Source organism: Urocampus carinirostris, chromosome 6, assembly GCF_059441175.1.
Source record: "Urocampus carinirostris isolate Australia breed hairy pipefish chromosome 6, RoL_Ucar_1.0, whole genome shotgun sequence".
In the NCBI taxonomy this organism is placed as follows: domain Eukaryota; kingdom Metazoa; phylum Chordata; class Actinopteri; order Syngnathiformes; family Syngnathidae; genus Urocampus; species Urocampus carinirostris.
In genome coordinates, this window is record NC_142354.1 from 28451925 (window position 1) to 28479840 (window position 27916).

Sequence of the window (27916 nt, forward strand, 5' to 3'; positions counted from 1 at the left end):
GTCTACTTTGGAAAATGATATGCAAATGCTTGACCATATAACACTAATGAAAGTCTGGAAGCAAGTTATTCGATTCAGGCTTGTGATTGGCTGCCGAGTATGCAAATTGCCTAACGAACGAAAATTCCAAAATTTCCAAACCGAAAGAAGATTTCGAAATCAGAATGAGCAAACGTTTGATTTGAAAAAAAAAAAAAAGAAAGAAAAAAACGAAAGATTTTTTTTTTCTTGAAAAAGTTGTTGGCCACCCGGGCAGAGACGTTGTGTAAGTTGTACGCCCTTAAAAGATGCACGCCCCGGGCGTCTGGGCAGACGTTATTTCAGACACTGCTTAATACATACCTGTCAACCTCCACGGGTCCATGCCCGTACAAACTGTCGTATTTTCCCTTACAAAATAATCTTACACCATATTTTTTTTTTGGAATGATGCATGATGGGAAATCCCCAGGCGGCAGATGGATGCGCACAGTAGCATCAAACCGCTCGCTTCGTTTGCAACGGAAAAACTCGTTAGACTTGATTGATTTGCCGTTTTGTGGTCGTCTGTGTTTACCGGATGGTACCCATCATTGACAAATTTGCGTTTTTCCGTACATATTTTCTCGTCTTAAAATCCATAATAAACGTACTTTGTACGGCAAAAACGTACAGGTTGACAGGTATGTTAATACTTCATAGAAAATGGAAATAGAGATCCTTAACCTATTGATTCTTATCGATTATTTTTTACAATAAAAGTTGTCTTTATCCTTAAGAGTTTCAGACAACAATTATTGAATAAATAAGACAATATTCTTTCAACATTATTCTAGTCTTTCATGCAACTGATGACTGCATTTAGTAGCACCGCCCCTGAGTGGACTATATTGAAGCAACAGGAAGCGACAACCCCCCCAAAAGAGTGCAGGCTGCGTGGGGAAAAAAAGAAAGACTGGGTGGAGATTCAACTGCAATTGATCGATTGTCTGTTATCGATCTAGAGACCCCCCTAGTCCCCTCACCGGGCTGCACACCAAACGAGTTGCGGCCGCCTCAGAGTTCTTGTGCGTCGGGCCGAACTTCGACGTGGCACCGCATCGAAAAAGCATGTCTGCTTCGTAGATTTCAAGGAAGCGCCGCCGGTTCCGGAGAGAAACTAAGGTAAAACTCTAAAATGTCGTCAATTTCTATTTTTTCTCCAATATGGTGCATTGGAAAAACCTTTCAGTCATGTTTATACAAAGTGGCATATGTCCATGAAATATATATTTTACAACTTCTGATCTTTCGCTTTTGGAGTACATCACATCGGGAAAGGTGAAGGTGTGAATCCAACATCGCGGAAACGTATTCATTTGTTATTGTGACGTGATTATTGTTCACTTTTTAATCAACAAAAGACGAAGCAGCACCACGTGTTGAGCTTTACCTCCCTTACCCGTCCTGGTTCTGATCTGCCCCTCGCACTGGCCTCTTGTTGTTAGCTGCCCTGATAACTGTTGCTGAGAAATGAACTTGCACAGTACAGAGTATAAATTCGAACCTCTGAATTATCCCACGATCATCTGGGGAGTTTTAGTGATGAATGGTTGACATCCATAGGCACAAAGCTTCTGTCAATAGGGGAAGTGACGTCGTTCGGTGTAACATGTTGACCAACTTAGCAACTGACAAAGTCAAGTCAGGTTTATTTGTACAGTTCTTAATAACAAAAAGTCTCAAAGGGCTATACAGTGTATGGACTAACATTACACTATCCCCTGATCTGAAACCTTCATAAGGAAAAACTCAATATAATAATAGTCCGTAGTTTGCAATAATCTGTGGTTTGTGCAGCCCTTTGAGACTATTTGTGATTAAGGGCTATACAAATAAACATGACTTGAAGCCATATCCCCTAGTGCAGGGGTGTCAAACTCATTTTAACTCGGGGGCCACACGATAGAACAAACATTCTGTCTGGGGCCGGACTAGTAGATTAAAGAGAGATGAAGCAATAAGAGAAAGAGGGAGGGAAAAGGAGAGAGGGCGGAACAAAGAAAGAAAAAGAGAGGGAGAGAGCGTGAGAAACAAAAGATAAAAAGTCTTGAGAGAGGGAGAAAAGAAAGGAAGAGGAAGAAATAAATCCAAAGAGAAATAGAAAGACAGAAGGAGAGAAAAGAGAAAAGAAAGCATGAATGGGTATGAAGAGAGAAAAAGAAAAAGAGAGACACAGAGAGTGAAAGAGACAGAGTGGGAGAAAAGGGGTGGAGAGAGAGAGAGAAATACAAGTACAGTGTCTTTGTGAGAGGCACCTGGCTTTGGCAACATCAAGTTGACATATTTCAACCTGCAGCTTGTTTTTCTCTTGCGCTTCTCTGAATGTTGTCTCGCGGGCCGTATTCAATCCCTGAGCGGGCCTGATCCGGCCCACGGGCCGCCTGTTTGACACCTGTGTTCTAGATGATGGCGTTCATCACAGGTGTCAAACAGGCGGCCCGCGGACCAGATCAGGCCCGCTAAGGGATTGAATCCGGCCCGCGAGAAAACACTCAGAGAAGCAAAAGAGAAAAACAAGCTGCAGGTTGAAATATGTCAACTGGATGTCGCCAAAGCCAGGTGCCTCGAACAAAGACACTGTACTTGTATTTATTTCTCTCTGTCTCTGTCTCTGTCTCTTGCACTCTCTGTGTCTCTCTTTTTCTCTTCCTTTGTTGCTCTTTGTCTCTTTCTCTCTGTGTGTCTTTTAACCTCTTTTCCTCCAATTTCCTTTTTTCCTTTTCTCTCTTTTCTCTTTCTCTCGTCATACCCTTCGCGCTTTCCTTTCTCTTTTTTTCTCCTTCTATCTTTCTATTTCTCTTTGAATTTCTTTCTTCCTCTCCCTTTCTTTTTCCCCTCTCTCACGACTTTTTATCTTTTGTTTCTCACGCTCTCTCCTTCTTTTTCTTTCTTTGTCCCGCCCTCTTTCTCTTATTTCTATATCTCTTTTTCTTTCTCTTTAATCGACTAGTCCGGCCCCCGACAGAATGTTTGTTCTATCGTGTGGCCCCCGAGTTCAAATGAGTTTGACACCCCTGGCGTACATCAAGCCCAAGGGCTAGGACGGCTTAAAATGCATTCATCGTGCAATAACCAGGCTCACCCTTCTCTCTCAGGTACAAGAAAACAAGAGTAGGAAGTCAACATCATTCAGAAGCTATTTAATATAATTGTGTTTTAAGCCTAGATTTAAACACTTTATTTGAGGTTTAAGATCAAATCTCAGAGCACTCTGCTTGCATTTCTAACCCAAAAACTTTAATACTGCATGTTCTAAAAATATAAAATGTGAATTCATCCATGTTGGGCCTAGGGTTTTAATCACATTTTTGTTGATATTTTTCATAATAAATTAGGGTTTGTAGGTTGAGTCATACCTGGTTCAGCAATCTGGATAAATCCATCCATCCATTATCTGCACCGCTTATCCTCAGGAGGGTCGCGGGGGTGCTGGAGCCTATCCCATCTATCCTCGGACAGCCAGTGGCAGGGCATACAAAGACAGACAACTCACTCGCTCATTCACACCTAAGGACAATTAGGACTGGTCAATTACTGTGACATGCATGTTTTTGGAATGTGGGAGGAAACCTGAGTGCCCGGAGGAAACCCACGCAAGCATGGGGAGAACATGAAAACTCCACAAATGATCTCATGACCTCAGAACTGTGCTGCACACGCGCTAACCACTGCGCCGCCATGCTGCCTACCTGGATATATATTAAAGAATAACATTGTTTATACAATCTTGAACACTTCAAATGTTTTGTTTTGTACAGAGGCGAATGTAGCATGTGCGAAGCCACGCATAACCGACTGATTAGAGGGTTCAATCCTGTATCTATAGGACACAATTTTAACTACAGTTTATAAAAAGCATTCTCCCCACTACAGTTTACAGTCAAAATGTCACACCAAGCTGTAGTTTTAGCTGTAAATCGCGAAATAATCCTTTATATGGAAGCTCATCAAGCAATCTATGTTCCTAGTTGGGAGACTTTATAATGAAAAGCCACATATCAAACTTTAAATATCCGAAAGCTCTAGCAAAGCACCTAGAGCAATTTAATTGGCTGAGCAATAGGACTGAACAGAGCTATACACAGGGCGCGCGCTCCTTCTCCTCGTCCAGTACCGTCTGCACTAAAAGTAATTACATTGGTATCCTCGTTTGCAGTATTTTGTGACATTTTTACAAGAGAACTTTGCTCGCACGTTGTTTTAAAACCATTATTCAGAACAAAAATGAAAGTCTAAATGAGTCAACACTCTTAAGTAAATGCATTATTTAGACAATGGTGGTATATTCATATGGGACACAGGCTTTGGCTTTATTATTTCCTAGGTATAGATCAAAATCAGCAAACATCACTCAGTAAAATATAATGTGCTGAAGAATTTGCATTGGTCTGGAGAGCGGATTTGGCAGTTTTGTTGAATTTGGTCTTAAAATATATAGTGTGGCTATATAGCTGTGGTAATTTCTGTTCTTCCTTGTATTTTTTAGCTCTCCTTTTCGGTTGCACTACACAATACATAGACCTTTAGTGGTCAAAGAATACACACTAGCCCTTTAAGTGTTGTTTTTCAAATCTGAAATGAAAACTATTCTATCATGTAAACGATGACTTTAAAAGAGTATTTTGTAATTTAATTTATCGTTTAGATTTAATTTCCCCATGTTCCGGTCCGGAGCCTTCGCTCTGAAAATGCTGGTTTACTAGTGATTCCAAGAGCCAAGAAGAGATCCGCAGCTTCGAGAGCGTTCTCCATTCGGGCCCCGGTGCTGTGGAATACTCTTCCCCCTGAGATTCGATCTGCAACCTCAGTGGAAATGTTTAAATCCAGGCTTAAAACACACTCCTACTCTGTAGCATATGAACACTCTATATACACTAATATTCTATAACTTATGAATTACCTATATTTCATGTTTACATTATCTTTGTATTATTTGTTATTGCAACATCCGTTGCAGCCCGGTCACCCTGGAAGAGGGATCACCTCATGTTGGGTCCCTTCTCAGGGTTTTTTTCCTTTTCCTCATGTTGAGGCTTTTGAGTTTTTCCTTGCCTTCATGTAGGTTTTAGATCAGGGGATGGTGTAATAATAGTCTGTGGCTTGCAATAATCTGTGCTCTGTGCAGCCCTTTGAGACTCTTTGTGATTAAGGGCTATACATAACAACACTACTTGACTTTTATTTATATATTTTAGACTAATGACGACATGATTATCCATCCATTTGATCATAAATAGTTTAATAAATGTTTTCAATGAGGGCAGCACGGCGGCGCAGTGGTTGGCGCATGTGCGGCGCAGGTCTGAGGTCATGAGATCGAACCTTCCTGTGTGCAGTTTGCATGTTCTTCCCGTGTTGCAGGGGTTTCCTCCGAGTACTCCGGTTTCCTCCCATATTCCAAAAACATGCATGTCAGGTTAATTGGCCGGTCCAAATTGTCCCTGGGTGAGAATAAGCGAGTGAGTTGTCCCTCCCTGTGTGCCTTGCAACTGGCTGGCAACCAGTTCATGGTGTCCCCTGCCCACTGCCCGAAGACAGCTGAGATGAGCTCCAGCATCCCCGCGACCCTACTTAGGACAAGCGGTGCAGATAAAGGATGGATGAATGGCTGTATTCTCTAAGACATGTTTAACAGTTTGATTGTTTGATTTCATGACTGTGATTTCATTGATTCAAATTGAATTAAATTGACTGAATAATGACTAGTTATATATCTGCATTCTTCAATTTAAGTATGTGAAAGGCTCTAAATCACCTGTGACACTAATGAAGATAAACACTATAGAAATAAATCTATGTGATACTCTCTTGAAGATCTGAGAAAAGCTGTAGTGAAAAGACCGTGACGATGTTATTGCACAATAATTCATATAACCACCACAAAAACTAATTGTATTTTTATAATGAAAACAACAAGCTTAGTACATAACAATTATAATTTCCATGACATTTTCTTATCTAATAGAGATATTTTGGAACAGTAAACATTGGACAACACTTAAGTAGATAATTAGCAGTTTTGTTTCATAAGGAAATGTCAGAGTTAAACAGTAATAAATTACATCAGTGTTTTCTTCACACAATGACCTTTTTTTGCGGCTTCGAGTAAAACGAGCTGTGGCGGCACAAAGCATCACTTATCTTTCTTTTGCTCTCAGTGTCGTAAAATGCGATCCACTAAATGCAAATGACGATGTCTGACGTCTTGTCAGTCAACTTCTGCTCTTGACTTATGATATGAAGCAAGCTCGCAAAAGTCAAGTTGCATTCCGAGAAGTTGGCAACGAGCCGGGAGGCCATTTTGGAAAGTTAGGATTTTAGAAGTCGGTCTTCTACAAAAGGCGCGTCGATTCATTGCCTGAAGTGTTTGTCTTTGCGAGTGCTTCTCTTCATTTGTCGCTGCACTTCAATCACTCTATTATTCATAGAAAAGTTCCGAGGCCGTCGAAAATGTTTAAAAATTAAGTTATGTCAAATATTTCACTGTACTACCTCATAAGCAGATAATTGGTATATAAAAAGAAGAAAATAATACTTAAAATAAAAAAGAACGATGTGCTTTATGTTTTTATTTTTTACAGAGCAATTTTAAAGCGCTTTGTTAAACAAATTACGTTATTAAATGTACTGTGCTGCCTCAAGAGCAGATAATAAGTACATCATAAGTATATAAAAATCTTCTGCCACCTACTGATATGGATGAATATTACAGTTCCTTGTCTAAATATTGCAAAAATACTGAATAATGGCCTGATTTTTTGGGGGGAAACATAAAATTGGGAAAATTCCAGCAGCAAAGACAAGGTCTCACGGCACACTAGTGTGCCCCGGCACACTGGTTGAAAAACACTGGTATAACTGACCAATTTATCTTCCACTATTCTTGTTCATCAATCAACTTAAAAATGAATGTAAATAACAAGTGGAAAGGATGGTAGCCATCGATGACTTCAACTTTTTGCCACAAGAATTAACCAGAATCAACCATTCTTCATTAACAATGAACTACAATCAACAAGTGCTATGGACAGCTACCATACCATTCATCAATGATATCTTGTTGCAGAAAATATCAAAACTTGAAATAAGAGCAGCAAAGCAGAAGGCCTGCGCACGCATATACGCACACACACGCTTCTTTAAAATATTCGCTATCCGTAAAAGGTTTTCTGTGCTTTGCTATAGAGTGAGCAATGTGATAGCTTGCTTCAGTGGTGGTGTTTTTATCAGTGACAATGGTTTTCATGTTCTGTGTTTGTTTGCCGTACCTGGACACAGCGCGTTTTAATGTTTCCGCCTTGTCAGACTCATCCTTGAAATCATGTACATGTTTCGTCTCGTAATGACGTTTAACACTTGCCGCTCTCGAGGCATAATGCACAAAATAGCTCTGTCATTTTTTGCACAAAGCTTCATTCGTCCGTCCATGCTGGCTGGAAAGAACGAATGCGCATTTTTAAAATATCATTATTATGCCGTGCGCTCGCGTGCCACTGCAAATAGTGTCTTAGGTTGCCGACCCCTGCCCTAGAGCTATGACGTCACCGGAAGACAACCAGGACCAAAACAATGGCGTGTCCGGGGCAAAAATTGTAGTAATTGGTGAATGCATAGCGCTCATTTTTGCTTGGAATAATTAGAACTTTGCTTACCTTGTCACTAGGGGACTTCTGACTGTTTTGTCCAAGTTGTATGCGTTGATCATCAGAGTTACCTGCTTTCGTGGACAGCGTGCGTTTCTTTTTTGCCTTAGCTTCAGTTTAGGTATGTGATTATGACTTTTCCTTAGTGTTTTTCGCTGCATGTCTTGCAATTAATATAATATTGTCCAGATAGCTCCGCCCGTCAGCGTGAGGGCTCCCGAAGGGTTCCAGGTTAGCCAAGTTAAGAGTCGGCTAGCTGGCTAGCCTGCCGTGCTAAACCGTCTGGGTTCGTGTATGTTGCCCTAATCGTTTTTTGGGCTCCAGGTTATTCTGGCTGCTGACTGCATGTTTTTGGTCGGCCAACCTCCCGTTTTTCGGTCCCGGTCAGTCATACTTAGAAGCCAGCTACTGTATACTGCCTTATCCCGGCTGGATTAGCTCTCTGTATGTTATTTTCGCCAATTTGCCCCATATTGGCTTCTCGCCATTTTTGTACAATTGCTGGACTCACATGCGACACAACACCAAGCCATTTTCTATAAAATGTGACAAAACTTTGTTTAAAAGACTCAAAACATTTTCCACTAATTAACATGTAAACCAATGTAGTGACTGGCTTGGTGTTCTTTACACAACGTCAGAGCTAAGGAAGTCAGACGAGACAGACTGTCTCCAGAATGCATTATCTCTGAAAATAATATAAGAATGGCATATATGTTGATTTTTTTTTTCTCTCACATTTTTTTATGTTTAAGTATTTAGGTAAGCTTGGGCCCTGCAGGGCTTTGAGGCGCTAACGATGCTACAGCTCTTGAACCGCATTTAGTTAAGCCAAAAAGATTAGACCTCTGAGGTGTTAATTTATATATACAAAAGTTTCTTTTTACTGCAAAGAAAAAACTCCAAACATTGAAATGGCTATTGGAAAAAAATGGTGGCGAGGAAATCTTGTTTAGATATAAGAAAATTACCGGTACACTTTTTTGAACCAACATTTCGATAACAAAAATACTAATTAGTCCTGAAATGAAAATAAACGAGACAGAAAAAAATATGGATATAATATGGATCTTAAGGAAACAGCTCCTAAACTAATAACCACACATTTCCAGTTGTTCTTGTCTCGTCATTGTCCATCCATTCTGCACCGCTTATCCTCAGTAGGGTCGCGGGGGTGCTGGAGCCCATCCCAGCTACCTTTGGGCAGTGGGCAGGGGACACCCTGAACTGGTTGCCAGCCAGTCGCAGGGCACACAGGGACAGACAACTCAGTCGCTCATTCACACCTAGGGACAATTTGGACCGGCCAATTAATCTAACAAGCATGTTTTTGGAATGTGGGAGGAAACCGGAGTGCCCGGATGAAACCCATGCAAGCACAGGGAGAAATGCAAACTCCACACAGGAGGTTTGACCTCATGACCTCAGAACTGTGTCGCACACGCGCTAACCACTGCCCCGCCGTGCTGCCCCTGGTCATTGTCAGATAATGTACCGTAAATTCCGGACTATAAGCCGCTAATTTTTTCCCAAACCTTCAACCCTGCGGTTTATTCAGTGATGCGGCCAATTTATGTCATTTTTCTAACGGCCGCCAGCGGCGCTCGAGTACAAAAGTTATGATTTAGATTGCTGGAATATATGCGCAGAGGAAGACCGCAACTTATTAGCTTGTGCACAAATTAAATTAGCGTAAACTCACCCTCACCATGCAATTTGCAAAAAGAAAGGCACATGACTCAGCTTTCAAACTAAAAGCAATCGAGCAGTCCAATAAGAAGGGAAACAGAGCTATAGCACGTAAACTTTACTTGGCGAGCGTGTTGCTAGCGTGTTTTGGATTAAGTAGGCATGGGACGACGCTTGCACGACATAGTTTTTACCCACACTGGGGAAGACGACTATGATGACGTCAGTTGTAAGGGGGAAGATGAGGAGGGTTTACCGTGGTTTTTAAAAGTACGGTATATTTTCTTAACAGACCCGTTTACTGTGTTGCGAGCGTGTTGTTAGTAGCGTCTTGCTACCTGTCACAGTCACGGTTTGGGATGAAAGTTAAATTATTATTATTAAAGCTTCGAAAACTCTCTCGGTGTACCGTCTTTCTTTGTAAATATGTGTAACCATGTGTAATATCTATTTGCAACTGTATATTTTTGTAATGTATTTATTTTAGAAACTTATTCTGATATGTTTTGCACGAGCAAATGGGAAAGAAGGTGCAGGGCAAACGCGGGCTGACGGGAAGTGGAGTAAAGGTGAGATGTGTTTGTGGACGCGGCCGACAATAGTGGATATATATTTTTCCCACCCTTACCTTTGGAAATATACACTTTTTTCCTTGGATTAATTTCAACGGGCACCCGGACTCTGCAGGTCTGCATCAAACCTTAAGAACCGGTATAATTTTCCGTTCATTTTGCCGGCTGTGCTTTTTGGAATGTGTCTGGTATGGGTTAATTTTGTGTTTGTGTTATGTTTTTTCAATGTGTGCGCATGCGGCTAATGTACAGGTGCGGCTTGTGTATGTACAAAATCGGTTTTCCTCCCGAAATGTGGTGGGTGCGGCTTATAGTCGGGTGCGCTCTATAGTCCGGAATTTACGGTAATCGGATTTTAATTTATTTTTCAGCGTGAAACCGGTCATGGCCCACGGCGCCGGCATCCAGTACGAGCGAGTGGCCGAGATCGGCGGCGGCGCTTACGGGACGGTTTATAAGGCCCGGGACATGGAAAGCGGTCGCTTTGTGGCTCTAAAAAGCTTGCGGGTGCAGACGGACCAAAACGGCCTCCCCATCTCTACCGTCCGGGAGGTGGCGCTGTTAAAGCGACTGGAGCAGTTTGACCACCCCAATGTCGTCAGGTAAGACAATTTGTGCGCACTCAGACCCTCGCGTGCAGGTTGTGAATTAGGGCTGCAGCAAACGACTATTTTAATACCGTATTTTTTCAAATTATGAATCACAATATTCATTATAGTTTGGACGGGGGGTGCGAATTGTACTCTGGTGCGATTTTTGTGTTAAAATTACCCACACATTAATATATAATTGAGTTTTAAGTTTATATGACATTATTTCACATCTTATTTTTACACTAAACCCCAAGAGGACGACCTATGCCTGTTTTGATAATTTCATAATTAGTAATTTGTATTTAAAAAAAATGAACAAAAATGGCACAAAAAAGTAAATCATATTCTACAGATTGCAAGCTACCTCTGACTTGGGGAAGCTGTTTAAAAGTGACACCAAGGATGAAGATTTCACTCAATTTAGTGATTTGCAGGGAAACTGATAGTTTCTTAAACTAGTTAGCTGTTCTTAATGTTATTTAAATAAATCTTAATAATATGTTGTTGCTTACTTTTCCAGGCATGTCTCCAACGTGGTGCCCTCTAAGGACCTGTTCTGAAAGAGGCTCACGAGTGCTGGGTCATTGTTATTTTCTTGTAAAATTAGTTTTTGAGTGGTTGACTGATTCTTTTAACTTCTCTTCTAATATTTATAGATAGATAGTAATAACATGATAAACGATTGTTTTCAGAAATTCAAATCAAACTGGGTGCCCTTTGCGCTAATTAGTAAAGAAAAGTAGCTTTCAGTTTGGGAAAGGAAGCCCGCTGCCTGCTTTTCTCTATTTTATTTTAAAATTGCATTTCAAGAGCTCATGTACGGTTTGGGTGTTGAATTTTAACAAATAAATTTCCCCCCAAGCTTTGACTGATACTCCGACGCGACTTATATATGTTTTTTGCCTATGCATTTTTTTTTTTGCTGGTTCGATTAATAATGCAAAAAACCGACTGGAACGATTAGTTGAATAGTCGGATCTTTATTAAATAAAATCTTAAACGTGGTGTGCATTTATTGTGGTGTCCTCAAAAAGTTGATAATATATAAAATATCTAAAATCTATTGTGTTAACAATGGCCAACTGAGTTCAAGGAGGCAATTTTTTTTCACCACGCATATATGATTTTATCTTACTTTTAGCAACACTGTTCGAGATGTGCAACACATTAAGAAGCAGGAAAGCGGGAACGAAGGGGGGGAATGGGGGTTGGAGTTATTTCTTGCTCGTCTCTGTGTTTTGCTGTTAGTGTAGAATGAAAATGTTGAAAGTAAGAAAAGGTAGTAGTCTAAATGCCAACCCAAACCCCCAAAAAGATGAAAAAACAAGTTTATTCGAGCACGTCTAAGAAATGCACGTAGTGGCTGCAATAATGACTTAAGCCGAAATTTCAGACAGCCCTTTTAAATGTAGCATGTAGTTGGTTTGTGGAAAATGACAATAAACATAAGAAAACTGTATACAATGCAAAATACATATTTTATTGAACATACTGCAAAATCTTACAAAAAAACAATTAGGCACAGTGTTCGCTCAGGAGCGACATAAATCTGTAACTAAACATCTGTCAATTTTTCAGGGACGGATCAATTAAAATCAAGTATCTATTCTTTATTCTTATAAACGAAGAACAGGCTCATTAGTAGCTGTAGAAGAGTAAATAGAACAAATATTATGTACATTTTGTGAAATACACCCAAAGTCTGGAACAATAGAACTTAACAATTTTCAAAACATCCCAAGCGGTTTTACCAAATGACGTTTATCGTTTTAAACGTTTTACAACTGATGTAGTTTTTTGACTACTCGGATTTATTTTCAAATACGTTTGTCAAGGAGTATAGTTTGAAGCTCAAGCTGTCTTTTATAGCTTATTATGAGCCTATAAAATGTACAATGCATGTCATCAAAACCGGATTGGCTTGAATGGTACTTGAATCTTACTGAGGCGAGTCAGGCTCCATTTCGTTTAACTTTCCAACGTGTTTGTTTCTTAAATGTTTGTGCATCGCCGAAGTATTGCCATGATATGCAAGGTACTTGTAATCGACAGTCATTTCTGTAGGTTTATGTTTCTGGTCGAGACAGAGATGTGTGAGCGACTTTCAGCAGTGTAAAGCACGTTGTAAAGCGCTATGGGAGGTCTTCAGTGACTTGTGAAAGCTCTATTTAAATACAGATTATTTACCATTAGAGATGCCTCACTCTGTTCGAAAAACGTTTCTGGTGACAATTGTCGACTATTTCTATCATCGATTTTTGCTGACATCCCGTGTCCGTTGCAGTCCTGTTGTGAATGCAGTTTTCTCATGCTCTTTCTAGGCTTATGGATGTGTGCGCCACCCAAAGGTCTGAGCAGGAGACCAAAGTCACTTTAGTGTTTGAGCACGTGGAGCAAGATCTCAAGACGTACTTGGAGAAAGCACCGACTCCGGGGTTGGCGCCTGAATGCATCAAAGTGAGTGACTTCTTAAAACAGAAATGTTTTAATCTGCTTTTGAAATAAACGAGCGTATTTTGTCCTCACTGAGCATGGGCCTTTAATAAGAGATGAGTGATTCCTTTTAAGATGTTTATTGAAACGGTCTAAATTTTACAGGGAAACTAAAACTAAACGAGGGATAGACTAGAATGGTCAATGATGACAATATAGTATAGATTGGTTTCGACGAGACTAGTCAATTAATGTGTAATAAGGACTATATAGGAAAAAAAAGATAAATAAAGAATATTACCATAGATGGAGGTAATATTTACAGGATAAACTCGTAGACCGGTCTAAGTTGTAAATGCTTCATCCAGAAGTTTCATGTTGTAAGAATATTCATTAAAATATCAAATCACAAACATATTATCATAAAGATTGTGTTAATTTAGGTAAAATGATTAAACATATCTGGGCATGTGATATTACAGTGTCTCTTCTGGGATATTTTGTATTTTAAAACAAACTATTCGAGTTAGCTTGACAAAACTACCTCCAAGTGAAGATGGTTATTTCTGTGAAATGGATTCAATTTCCTATTAAGGGTTATGTTTTATTTTTTGGGGCAAGATAAGTGTCAGTGTATTTTGCAAACAACATTGTGCAACACAATTTATCAACAATAATTAGAGGTTTTCTTTGAAATATATGCAATTATGGGCACTGGTGACTTGTTTTAATTTTCAAAGAACAAAATGCCTCGGAGCACACGTGTTTTATATTCCGAGCACTCATTCCATGAATCGACAGGAATTTATTTCAACAAAATACTTGACCTTTTACGCTCCTTTAAAAGGGTAGTGTGGATTATTTATCAAATCTTTTGTGGAACAAACACATATTTAATAAAAAAAATATATATTTATTGGTTTTCAAAATAATCAAAAATCTGTGGACTATCCTACAAACACACACTTTTTTTCAATTCTCGTAGGTTAAGAAATGTGTGTTTATTTGACATATGAGCATTTGACATAACATGAGCCTCATCGACTTGCTACTACAGGTGTCTTTAGACTAAAGACCTTCTGAAAGGCTGAGGTAGAATTGAGAACAAAAATGTGCTTTTTGGTCACTTTGAGTCTTTGTGGTTTGTATTCTTTCGCATGTTTTTTAGTCCTCGTTTTCGGTTTCAGTACTCAATACATTGACATCTAGTTTTTGGTAGATTTTAACTAGATCTGATAACTTAATGAATCGCTAAACAGTCCTTTATGACACCAAATTCATATTGCTTAATTATTAATACAGACATGATACATGAAGTATGTATGCATTTCTGTTGTATGTGCTTACATTTACTATACAGTGCCGTAAAATATATTCGTCCTCTTCCTGATTTATGTGCCTTTTTTGCATATTTATCACATACAAAGGTTTCAGATCCACAAACCTATTTTAAAATCACACAGAAACAACACGAGGAAAACGAAATTGCAGTTTTGAGATGTTGATTATTAAAGTGCAATAAAACTGTAGACCTATCTGGCGATATGTGAAAAGTAATCACCACCTAGAATTCCTAGAATTAGGAAAAGTGCGGAACATTCCCAGGAGTGGTTGACCAAGCAAGGTTGCTCCAAGAAAGGGCCTTTGGCTCATCCATGATGTAACAAAAAAATGTCAAAAACATCCAAGGAACTACTGACCTCACTAGCCTTAGCTAAGATCAGTGTTGATTATTAGAAAGACGGTTGCCAAAATGACATCCACGGGGGAGTTCCCTCGCAAAAACCACTGCTGTAATAAAAGAACACAAAGAATCGTCTTAGATATGCCAAGAACCATCAGGATTATCCCAAGACTTTTAGAGAAACATTCTATAGACTGATAAGTCAAAAATTGAACTTTTTGGAAGGCATGTAGCCCGTTAGATCAGTTAGAACAGTGAAGTATGGTTTGGGCAATGTGATTGTGTGGGATTGTTGTTCTTTAGGACCAGGACAACTTGTGGTAGACGAAATAAACAATTCTGGTAATTGGCAGAATATCCTAAAGCAGAACATCCAGCAATCAGGTCGTGCCCTCAAACTCGAGCGCTCTTGGATCATGCAGCAGGACGACGATCCCAAACCCACCGTCAAGTCCACCTCTGAAATGCTCAAAAAAAATGAAGGTCTGGAGTGGCCAAGTCCGAATTTGAATCCAAATGAAATAGTGTGGTGTGACCTTGAATGGGCAGGTTATACTCGAAAACTCTCCAATATGGCAGATTTTAAACAACTTTGCTAAGACGAGTGGGCCAAAATTCCTCCACAGGGTTTACTAGTTATCGTAGATGTTTGATTTCTGTTATCGCTGCCAAAGGTGTCCCAACTCACTATTAGGCTCAGGGGGCAATTACTTTTTCACAAAAGGTCAGACAGGTTTTGATTTTTTTGGAGCCCTAATTAAAGGACTTAATATTTCAAAATTTGTTGTTTTCTCTCTGTGTGATATTAAAATTGGTTTGATTATCTGAAACCTTTGTAGTATACAAAAACACAGAAATCCTGAAGGGGGCAAATACTTTTTTCACAACACTGTATAAATATCAATACATAAGATGCACTTAGAGGCAGCACGGCAGCTGAGTGGTTATCGCGTCCGCGGTACAGTTCTGAGGTCATGACATCTAACCTTCCTGTGTGGAGTTTGCATGTTCTCTCTGTGTGTGCGTTGGTTTCCTCGGGCACTCTGGTTTCCTCCCACATTCCAAAAACATGCATGTCAGGTTAATTGGCCGGTCCAAATTGTCCCTAAGTGTGAATGAATGAGTGAGTGAGTTGTCTGTCTCTGTGTACCCTGCAACCGGTTCAGGGTGTCCCCTGCCCACTGCCCAAAGATGGCTTGGATAGGCTCCAGCTCCCCCACGACCCTACTGAGGATAAGCGGTACAGATAATTGATGGATGAAAGATGCACAGATACCTGTGTCTATTTTCACTCTCTAATGCCAACCATATTTCATAAATAATATTCTCTGGGTATAATGATATTGTATTTTAATTATGCCAATGTTGTAGTTTATTATTACATGTATGTTTATTTGCTGCAGGACTTGATGAAACAACTACTGTGCGGTCTGGCGTTCTTGCACTCAAACCGTGTGATGCACAGAGACCTGAAACCGGAGAATATTTTGGTAACCAGCCAGGGTCAGTTGAAGCTGGCTGATTTTGGACTGGCGAGGATGTACAGCTGCCACATGGCTCTCACGCCCGTGGTAAGAACTAACCCATTTACTGGCACACGTTACAGGATTATCATAGAGGTATGTTCAATTTTGACAGTTTTAGAGTGTTAAATCAAGGTTTCAATATGTCTGAATTGGAGTTTAGGAATCAAGAAAGGAATCATCCCTTGCTGTATTGCGGTTTACTTATCGCGGTTTCGATAGTTTTCTGATTTTGAATTGAATTGTCTTTATTTTCATTGATATCAACGTATATTGTATTGTTTCCTGCATAAGTCAGCACACTGCAAATGCTATATCACGTGGGCAGGTTGTGTTTGTGTTTGGTGGGTGGGCGTGACTGTGATAGGCTGTGACAGTGATGGGCTGGTGTAGGCTGTCAGACAAGCAGCCAGGGTGGGTGGGCGCACAACTCAAACCGGGTGCCAGTAGCACAGGAGGTGTCTTGGGATCAAGAGGTCACAGGTTCGATTCCCAACTTTACATGGCAAAGTGTCTTTGGGCAAGACACTGAATCCCTATGTGCTTTTGGAGGTCTTCATTGACTTGAAAAGCACTATATAAATGCAGACCATTTACATTTAATGTCTCAACCCAAAAGACACTGGCTGGCTTCCGCTATAACTAGCATTTCAGTGGCTCGTTACATTCAAAGAGATCAATCAATTAAACCAGACTCTGAGCAAAGTCAGAAGAGCGCAAAGAAATGGTGATTACTAGCAGGTGCTCTGTGGATTGTTGTCTGGTCCAGGAAGGGACTGAAAGCAATGGCGGTGCTGCAGGTCTGGCCTACGGCTACGTAACAAGTCACCCCTGCCGTGGCTGTATCTCACAATTGGCAGATCCATTACCTATTAAACAAATAACCTGAAGCCACAATTCAGGGGGAACCGCTACTTTGCGATTATAGTCTTTTAATAATCATGGAGACCCAGGTGATTTCAAGGAGACCCGATGCTAGCTTTTAGCTAGCTAGCTGCTCTCTAAATCGCTTTTTACACTACAAAAAGAAGCCCTCCAATTTTGTTGTCTAATGACAATAAAGACCATTCATTCAACTGCAATTCTGTGTTTAGTGTTTTTATTTGTTGATCCATTCAATTCAGTCAATTAAGGACTCCATTTTAAGGTAAGTTTTTTTTTTAGAAGTGCGGCGCAACTTAGCAGATTTTTGCGATTTGCAGGGGTTGTGATCCCTATTAACTGCGAAAACCAAGGGATTGCTGTATTACCAGTTTGTCAGTTTCATATTAGTAAGACAAGGTTTCAATACATGTAATCAGACTTCAGCAATACAATGAAAACTGACATATTTTTACCTGAGCTAATGTAGAAAAGCTCTTTTACTTGCCAATGGAGGGTAAGGGTTAGGGAGAAGGCCAAGCAGTGCACAATATGGCTGGCTATTGAAGTGGGACTGACGAAAAAAGCTGGTGTGGTTGGTTGGCAGAGCATATGCCTGTGCAAATAAATATTGTTTTTAATATTGGAGACCTGCAAAAGAGATTGCCTCGGATGCCAGTTTGTTATTTTGACTATTATACCTCACTGTTGTTTTGACTATTATGCACTGTTTACATCATTATCATTATCGGCCAATCGTGTTGCTTTGCTTTGATGTCCACAACCTTTAGGGCCAAGAGCTGCTTTTTTAACCTCGGAGATTCATTGATAATGGAGGTCTGGTGGGTTGGAATTTCTTACCTGAAGTTTTGGCGTTCTTCCCTGTTATCCTTGTGGGTTTAAAATCCATTGATGTCTTCTCTCCTTATTTTGAGTGTCTACTAAGCTATACATTTATCTTTTTGTATATTATACATCTTTTACAATATATATATATATATATATATATATATATATATATATAACACAAAATATTTTCTATGACGATAGTGTTCAACATTATTAGATTACTTTGTCGTAATCTCATCTCATCTCATTAGCTGCACCGCTTATCCTCAGTAGGGTCGTGGGGGTGCTGGAGCCCATCCCAGCGATTAGTGGGCAGGGGACACCCTTAACTGGTTGCCAGCCAAACAACAAAGTAATATCTGACAAAAACATAATTTCTATAAAAGTAGAATCCATAATAATGATTGCCCTGCAGAGTAATGGTTATATGTTATATAATAAATTCCCAGTTTTTATTATATAGATCAGGGGTCTTAAACTCAATTTACTTAGGGCTCGCCGGAACTAGGCTTTGGGTGAAGTTGGGCCAAATTGAGTTTTCCACATAGAAAAAAGCTCTGATACAAACGTTTGACCATTCTTAAATATGTTTTATAAAATCTTCCTCACAAAAGTAAATTGAAAAAAAAGAATTCATATGAAAAAAAACCCTAATAAATGAATCCACAACTTGCATGGGCTGCACTTGTATTAAAGGGACAGTATGAAATTATTGGACCAATAAATGTTGCTGTATTTTGTAGTGCAACCTAAAGCAAGTGCTAAAAACTACAAGGAAGATTACAAACTTTTTCACATTTCCAATTCAAAACCTACTATAATTTTTCAATTTTATTTTTTTGCCCAGCCTTTTGAAAGGGTTTTATTTTTTTCAGGTACCAGCAAGATGTCCGATAATTACATCAGCTCCCTCTATGCGAGGCTCATGTTGTGTAAAACAAATGCAACATTTAGACCTATAATTTTAAAAATTGGACGTTTATATCTTAGTTCATGTGTTTCCGCTGATTTTTCAATCAATATTGTTTTTTTTAATCAATGATTTTCCTACCAGTAGGAGGCGCTAAATAATACACACTGTCCATTTCAACGTTTGTATTAAGGTGGGGTCTAGAGGTAAGATCTTAAGCCCGAGCACCAACCCAAAATTAGGGTCGGATCGGGCCTGAAAATCAACCATTACGTTAGGGTTCAGGTCGGGCCTCTCTCATTGACTTTAAAACCTTTTTTTTAAAATATACACTTGTCATTGTTCTGTTTCTTTTTCTTTGCGGAGTATCCAAGCAATAGATTTTGCCCCCTCTCCGTAAGGCATTGCGCGTCCGCACGCTCATAGGAGCAACCCTCCTCCTCGTCCTCCCTAGTCTTCACAACAAAATACAAAAATTCGTGTTTCTCCGGGCATGGTCCCTATAAATCAAGTTAATTTGTGGAGCACAGCCTGCTCGAGCTTTAATACTTGTGGGTTTGGTTGGGCTGGATTTTTTTTAGGCAAGTCTCACCTCTGGCCGGGCGTCAAACTATCTATCTGCAGGCCGCAATTGGCCCCCAGGTCGTGGGTTTTAGACCCCTGGAATAGATGAAATGCTAATAATTAACATTTCATGACATCTTACATTTTTCTTGCAGCTCTGAACTGCAAAGTGTGAGAATTATTTTGCTATTGGTTGCTGTCTTTTAGGTGGTGACGTTGTGGTATCGGCCTCCTGAGGTATTGCTGCAGTCCAGCTACGCTACACCTGTGGACATCTGGAGCGCCGGCTGCGTCTTTGCAGAAATGTTTATTCACAAGTGAGTCAGCGGACATGCCGATCGGATTAAGGGACAATGGTTGTGTGTTCTGATGTCAATATAATTAGAGATCCTGCATTGGGAGGAATGAAGTTTGTATGCATTTATAGAATGGTGGTTTGGACTCATACGCACTTACTAGTCACAGACATACTCCATTGTTTTTTTGCACATGGTTAAAGGATCCGTAAACAGTGATTTTGAGGATAAACTATGTGAATGTGTAATTTTCATAGAATTATTGAAAACCATGCAAAAAACAGTTGGAAAAATCTAGTAGCATTTGTTTGTATAGCCCTTAACCACAAAAAAAATCAAAATTTGCACGGAACCACCATCGCAACATCCCCTGATGGGAATCACTAGTAAAATATTGCATAATGTAGGGAATCCTTTTCACTTTTTGTTATACTGGCAGTAATATTTTTCTCAATTTACTATTGTCATTTATTATCAGCAGTATTATTTTGCTAAAAATGTTTTTGATTTTCAAATTGTGTTTCTCTTTTTATTTAATTTGTAAATATAAGACTATTTGTTAATTCATCAACAAATATTTACACATCTATTGTTCAGGTCCACAAATATATTTGCAATTTACTCAAGATCTAAGAATTATATGTCATAATAAATGCAAGATTGCGTATGTAAATCAGATATATTTAAAGATTTTAAAAACGCGCATATAAATCACCATGATTTGTGGATTTGCAAAATACATCTTTCACACTGGAAAATTGGCTTTGAAAGTCTTTAAAAAGAGCTTGAATTTGCCCAGGTGCACAAACCCTGTGATATGTCTGGTAGTTTACTCAAGTAGGCTGAATTATAATGCATAATACTGAAAAGCAAAGCTACAATTTTGGAGTTCATACTTTTTGTGATCCGGCCCACCTCAGAACAGAAAGTCTGAAACTAAGTTTGACACCCCTGTTCTAAACGAATGCTTAGCACATTTTTAAAGTAAAATATTTTTTCTTGATTAAATTGTCAAGTTACAATCTAGATTGATTTATAATTTAAAATCAATTAACACTCTAAAATGTTAACAGTATTTTCTGTTTTCTTCCCCCCTGTGAGACCTCTATTCTGTGGAAAATCCGAAGTGGACCAACTGGGGAAAATATTTGAGTGAGTCCTTCAGAGATAACTCTGTTCGGGACGCGCCAGCTGCTGATTCCTGTCTCACTGAATTGCAACGTATCATTGCAGAGTGATCGGTCTGCCGCCAGAGGAGGAATGGCCGAACGGTGTTATGCTTTCAAGGAAACACTTCCCGACTTTCTCGGCTCGACCCATAACTGACTTTGTTCCGGAGATAAATGAGCTCGGGGCCCAACTGCTGCTGGTAAGACGTCACTGGGCTGCAACTGAAATGTCAGTCTCTTTGCTGAGTGAGGAAATGTTAGTGTTGGAAGTTGTCAAATTCACCCGAGGCAATTTTAAAATAGACGTTGAAATGCTGAAGTTGACAAAAGGAAAATATCGCATAGAAATCAACACATACTCATGAGGCTTTTTTTAGCGAGTAAGCCAGAGTTTGCGTGTATAATTCTTCTCTGTAGTACAAATCCCATAATGCTTTGGGGCATACAAATCCTTGGATGAGGGAAATTGCAAGTGTGCAAAAGCGATCAGATTACTTGAATGCATATACAGAAAATGAAAGGACAAACCCAGCCATTGCAATCGGACTTAGATTTAATGTAAAATCGATACACATTGACATTTAAAAAAAAATGCATGTTTATAGGATAGTTCATGCATTTTTGCTCATTCTTCAAATCAGTGTTTTCTTTTCTTCAATGAATGTTGAAAGTTTTTCTTTACCACTAGAGGCGCTTAATAATACACAATGTCCCTTCAAGCAAATCCATATTAAAATTTCTGATTTTTAGGATTATACATTAGCTCTTTACTATGGATGAGCAAACATGCCCTAATTGAGAATAAAGATATGAATAAACAGAAGATACAAAAATCTAAAAAAAAAAATATATATACACACACAAATAAATGAATGAATGGAAATGGTGCGTTTGCTGCAAAAGTAAATTAAAAAAAGTGAAATATTCGATTTTTATTTCGTTGCATGATGAATTTTGCAATTTATACATTACATACATTTTTTAAAAAGTGTTTATTTTTACTTTGTTGTCAATACTAAAATGTATATTTGGATTTAATTTTTTTAATGTTTTCTATATCTATATAAATAGTTTTTTTCTCCATATATTTTTATTCTTGCATAAACTATGACTGTAATTACTTGCTACTTTGTGCCTCGTATTTGGCGTCCTCTGCATCGCATGCTGAAAAATAGTCCTATCCGTTATCCCCGATTGCATATTACTGCAAGCAGAGGCCCACTAGGCGCATTTTTCTCAGGCCAAGCAGTTCTTTTTTTGCCATTTTGTCCACCAAGAGGTGAACTGCACTCGTGCTGCCGCGATCCATCATCCTTAATCGCATTGTGAGCCAGCAGGGACTGGCAGAAGGCTATTCTTCTGTCATATAGTTTGCCATTCCAGCCCCTTTGTAATGTAATACACAGTTGTGGCCGTGATCCATTAGCCCCGGTTGACTATCGCTGCGAGCACGGGCCAGCAAAGCATTATTATCCCCCATTTTGGGCTGCTCGAGACTCCTTGTGATTAAGGGCTATACAAATAAACATGACTTGATTTGACTGGTGCCAAAGTGATAATTCATGAAAAGTCAAACATTTTTGATGCATTGCCGAAAAACATACTTTTTGAACAAATTATTTTTTTATTTTGTCGGCAAAATATTAAGTCACAGTTATAAGCGACATTTTTTTTAAGCTAACATAACAAAGTGGCTGAATTATTGGCCCTCATAGACTCATCTTGTTCAATGCGTTCGAGGCCTAGAGAACCACTGTGCAAATTTCCCGCATAAGACGTCACTAGCTTTTCTGAGCAGAACCAGACTAATTTGTTTTTTTGTAACTTGCTTCTTATTGTGCTTTTTTTCCCTTTTCAACACACGTCAAACAAAGGACAACAAATGTGACAATATTGCAAGATTGAGGAATATTAACCATGACATTTTTAAAGTCCAATTTTCATTGTTGGGAAATGGCGTCCTTCGTTTTGCTATAGTCAGTCCATTTTTCCCATTTGTCCTTGAATTGGGTCTCCTGTATTCTTTTTTGAAATGTTTCATCTACATTGCAAATAATTCCTCCATTGTGCAAACCCACTCCTTCTTGTTGGACAGCTCTTGTTAATACCATAGTCTTTCTATTACTTTTTTGCTTGCTGTCAGAAGCACTTATACCGAGGTACTCAACCTTTTTCCTGCAATTTTTCACGTGTTCATTTCCCCGAAGTATCCCATATGCAACAATTTTCCTAAAAACGAACCATAATTTCTCCCAGTGGACTTTTTTTTTGACAAATCCAAATTATATGCTTGTGGTCGACGTCTACCTCTCCAGTATAATTGCTAAACCCCGAAAAATCCTTTGCTAATTTAGGGGTCATAAAGAATCCGAACCCATTCTTACTATCTAATTCTTTCCAAACCTTGGAAGGAGTGGATGTGCACTGCAATTTACAAATATTCCACTATTAGTAATCTGTGTTAAATCCTCACTGTTTTCTCTATTTCTCCTTTGATAAAGATTGATGAATTCCCACTACTTGCCTTCAAACATTTATAGATATGCCGAATTGCTTTAAACGTTTTCTCTTTATAGGACCTTTTATAAATGTTCATGACCTTATGTCCAATCACTGGTTTTAGCTTTACCTTCAGTAGTCCTTCAACTGAAGGTAACAAAAATAGTTGCTTCTCTGTAACCCCAATTATTTTTAAAATTTCCATATAACTCTGCAGCTTGCCATTTTTATTGATATATTGCTAACGCCATTTTTTTGCATATAAGGCCGAGACCAGTATCCACTTTATCTTTTCCTACAATGCCAGTATACAGTAGCTCAAATTTGATTGTCTGTCCTCGACCTCGTCCTTGTGTCTCCAAATGCGATGTAGTAAAACTCCTCAGAAACACCGACAGGGATTGCAGAACTTGACCCTGTTTATTCTGTTCATCGAGAACTTCTCCGAATCTCTCTCTGTTGCCTGGCAACTGGCTTCATTCAGAATGTGAGCATTACATCTTTTGAGTTAAAATGGCAGCTATCAAATGTTTGCAAAACGGACTTTCCGTCATAAAGACCTTGACTAAAAAGAGAGTTAGCACTAGCGCACTATAAGTCGCACCCCCCAAAAATGGTCTTTGTGATAGTTTTCATTTATAAAGTGCACTGGTTTCTAAGGAGCATGAGCTTAAAACTACAGTAAGAGCTAGTAGGGTTGCATGAAAAATACATTTAAATTAAAACATATTTATGTTCCATGAAATAAGTTAACATAATGGAGTCTGGTTTCACCACTAAAATCTATTTAGTTCATTGATAAATGGCTTCTGTGTTGTCCTCACTCCAAAGCATCCCCTTTTTCGCCAGCTCAATAGTGAATGAGGTGTAACAAAAAATAATTTGCAACCAGCATTTGAAAGTCAGTTTTTTCTGTTTTTTTTTCCTCTTAAAAGAGGTGCTCCAAGACCAGTCTATATGTTCATCAAAGGCAGAACAATGACCTAAAACTGGCAGTCACATATTTTCTTCTATTTTGTGGCTGCTTAATGTTATTGTACTTCTTTTTATTGCATTATTGGTACGATGCACTATTCTTTCATTCACAAACATTGCACTATTATAATAACTTAGGCCTGTCTCCAAGCAATACGTTGTAAATATTATAATATCTTTTTTTTTCCCTCTCCAAAGTTTTTATTACATTTTTACCCATGTCTCTTGTTGCATTTAATGTTTACTACGTTTTTTTATCAATGCCAATGAAGAACATTCAATTCAATTTACTATTGATTGTGAATCAAACATTATACATACCTAGTTTAAAAAAATGCAAACTATTCTTTTCATATTCATAACTTACAAAGGTTTCATATGAAAACAATTTTATATCACACAGAGAAAACCCAAGGAAAGACAAATTGCAGTTTGAAATAATGTTTTGAAATATGTGGGAAAAAATTGTCACAAAGCTACTTCCAAAGCTATAGGTCTCTAGCGAACCTCTGTCAGTGCCATTATCCACAAATGGAGAAGACTGGGAACAGTTGTAAACCTTCCCAGTAGTGGTTATTCTCAAAACTTTTGTCTTATGTGGACCTCTGAGTCCAAAATGTAACTTTTTGGAATGTGTGCAACCCGTTACATCTGATAGCATACAACAAAAAACATGATGGCAACAGTATAGCATGAATGTGGCAGTGTGATCGTGTGGGGCTGCTTTGCTGCCCCAGCACCAGGACAATTTGTTGTTGTTAACAGGCCAATTCCGTACTTTTTCACATAGGGCCACATAGGTTTTAATTTTTGTGCCTTGATAAATGGAATCTACATTTCAAAACTGCATTTTGTATTTCCTTGGGTTGTCTCGGTGTGTTATTAAATTTGGTTTGATGATCTGAAACCTTTGTGAGTGATAAATATGCAAAAAAACTCAGATATCAGGAAGGGGTCAAATACTTTTTCCCTGCACTGTAGCCATGAAAATTGAACTGACAAAAACAATACTATTGTTGACTTTTAGTTATTATTGGAACTCCTTTCATTTCATTGAAATGTAACAAGGATGTTTGGGCAAATTTCACCATATTACCTATTGTTTTCTTTTATTGATGTTCACCATGTTGAGACTGGGAGGTTCGGGTTCGCGCCCCGGCCGAGTCATTCCTAAGACTTAAAAAGTGGTCGGCGGCGCCCTCTCTTGGCTGCGGCTGCATCGGGTCAGGTGCAATCGACATTTCGTTCTGTGTACATTGTTACACAGAATGACAATACAAGGAAATTATTATTATTATTATTATTATTTTGTGTACTGTCAGCCAATGGTAAATCTATTGCACCCTGGTCATACCGAGGCCCCTTCTCAAGGTTTCTTATTTTGTTTGTGCTGAGGTTTTGATTTTTTTCCTTGTCCTCATGTTGTTTAAGATCAAGGGATGGTGTAATCGTCAGCTGTGCAGTCCTTTGAGACATTTTGTGACTTGACTTGAACATGTTAACCACAAACTAGCACCTGATTATGCCTCTATTTGTTTCTCAACGGCAGTTACTGTATGCAGTATAATTTAATTGTAACTATGCATTTCAAATTCTATCTACTATATTTTGCAGTATATAAGGCGCACCTGATTATAAGGCGCACTCTCAAATTTCTGGCAATTTTTTGTTTTTATGAATGCCTTATAGTCCGAAAAATACAGTACCTTTACATTTGACTTTTCCTCATACCTCTCCTCTTTGTCTCCTCCAGGAAATGTTAACTTTTGACCCCTGTGAACGGATATCCGCCCTGAGTGCACTAGATCATCCGTATTTTCGCGATGAGGAGATATTGACTGAGACGAAAAGCTGAGCTGCTGCAGTAACGGATAAGATTGGACGCAAGATTTCAAACTCAAGAAATCCTTCCTATCCCTTGGAATCATTTTTTAAAATTGTTATTACTCTAGCATTAAATCAGTTGAAATGAAATGAAAGGAATGGATTACTATTATGAATTTCTGATATTTAATGGTCACGCCTTTTGATGTCATCATGGCATTAGTTACCATAAATTCCGGACTACACAGTGCACTTTGCATGCGCAAATTTAAGGAAGAAACTCAACTTTGTTCATGGACAAGACGCACTGATTCTAAGCCGCATGCTTACACAGCCAAAAAGATGAGCTCCTTCTTGTTCATTTTCTTACACTTCAAAAGAATCGCCGGGAAAATGTCTGGTACAGAAAGGTAACACATTGTGCCGCAATTCAAACACTCATTTGCAGACTGTGTCCACAGAAGTCATATACATAAACGCATTAGTGTGACAAAATCATTCTCAAAACAAACCTCAAATGTACTGTATTCACTAAAATTCTGAATCCCGTACTATCACAATTACTTTACATAAAAAAAATAAAATCTATCTCATCTATCCATCTAAACTACTTAATAAATCCCGGAACGGGCGTACGTGTGACTCATAGGCTCCAAAACAACCGAACCGATTTTTAAGAAAAAAATCACTGTTTCACCTTAGGCTTCTGTGAGTGTCTTAAGCTAGATGTCATGTTAAGGCACCCCCAATGAATACAAACAAAATATATGAACCTATTTTTTCGCACGGTCTGCCATCGGGTGATCTCTAAGGCATTCATGCGGCCAAATTGGATCCTGCATCTCTGACCACCAATCACTCTAAGAAGCCTAATCTAATCTTCTATTGGAACCAACACCTTGATTGATGCAATTGTTTCTTATGCACACATTGCGGGCTGCAGCTCCTTGTTACACATAAATGCTTGAACTCTTTCTAACAAGTAGTGCCAGCTGACTTAATATTTTAGCGTCGCAGCACAAATTAATTATCGGGTATATTTTTTCTATCAAGTTGAAAACTGTGACGTCATATTAGGCTGATATCAGTCCAATAACGATCAAGCTCCCCTCTTAGTTAGTAACTAGTGTCAGCATGTATAGTGATTTTTTTATGTAGTAGTAGCAATACCTCATCTCTCTATCACGTTTTCATGTGCGCAAGGGATGGGAGAGCTTAAGTTAAATCGCTTGACTTTGAATGTGTACAGGCTAGTGTGATTTTAGTCAGTGCAGTTTATTGTTTTGTTTTAAAAATATTTTTTGGCACACTCTTTTGTATACTTTGTATACTTAATGCAAATTAAATTAGTATTGACTGCTGCGCTAACTTATTGAGACTGACACAGTCCGCAAATGAGTATCTTAATTGCGGCGCTATTTGTTACTTTGTGCAGCTCCGCCGTACGTGCCAGCACATATTTTAAGCCGCAGTGTTTAAAAAAACACTGGCGGCTAGCGGCTTCTAGTCCGGAATTTACAGTAATTGTATTGTGTCCATCCTTCAATATCTAGTTACAAGCTCCACAGAGTGACAGCATTGACATCTTGCTAGTGATCCACTTTTTAGTCAATTTAGAATACACATGGTAACATCAATCACCCCCAAAGTCATTTTAGAAAAATGTTTGCCGCATTATTGAATGACTGAGGAGGTGGATCTCATTTACATTCCAGTGTTGTTATTTTTGTGTGTGAAACAAGCCTTTAAAATCAGCCTGCACTGCAACCACAAAGGAATAAAACTACCTTTTTAATCAAAACAGTTCAATG

The 27916-nt window shown here is 38.8% G+C and overlaps 1 protein-coding gene across 1 annotated transcript; it reads left to right on the plus strand.

Moving 5' to 3' along the window:
- The first annotated feature begins 998 nt into the window (after positions 1-998).
- cdk4 (cyclin dependent kinase 4) lies at positions 999-27908 on the plus strand. The gene is made up of 8 exons (XM_088338610.1): positions 999-1143; positions 10297-10527; positions 12840-12975; positions 16039-16206; positions 19550-19659; positions 20740-20790; positions 20872-21007; positions 26035-27908. The coding sequence occupies exons 2-8, from the start codon at positions 10310-10312 to the stop codon at positions 26134-26136; spliced, it is 921 nt and encodes a 306-aa protein (XP_088194736.1). The 5' UTR covers positions 999-1143; positions 10297-10309; the 3' UTR covers positions 26137-27908.
- Positions 27909-27916: the final 8 nt, after the last annotated feature.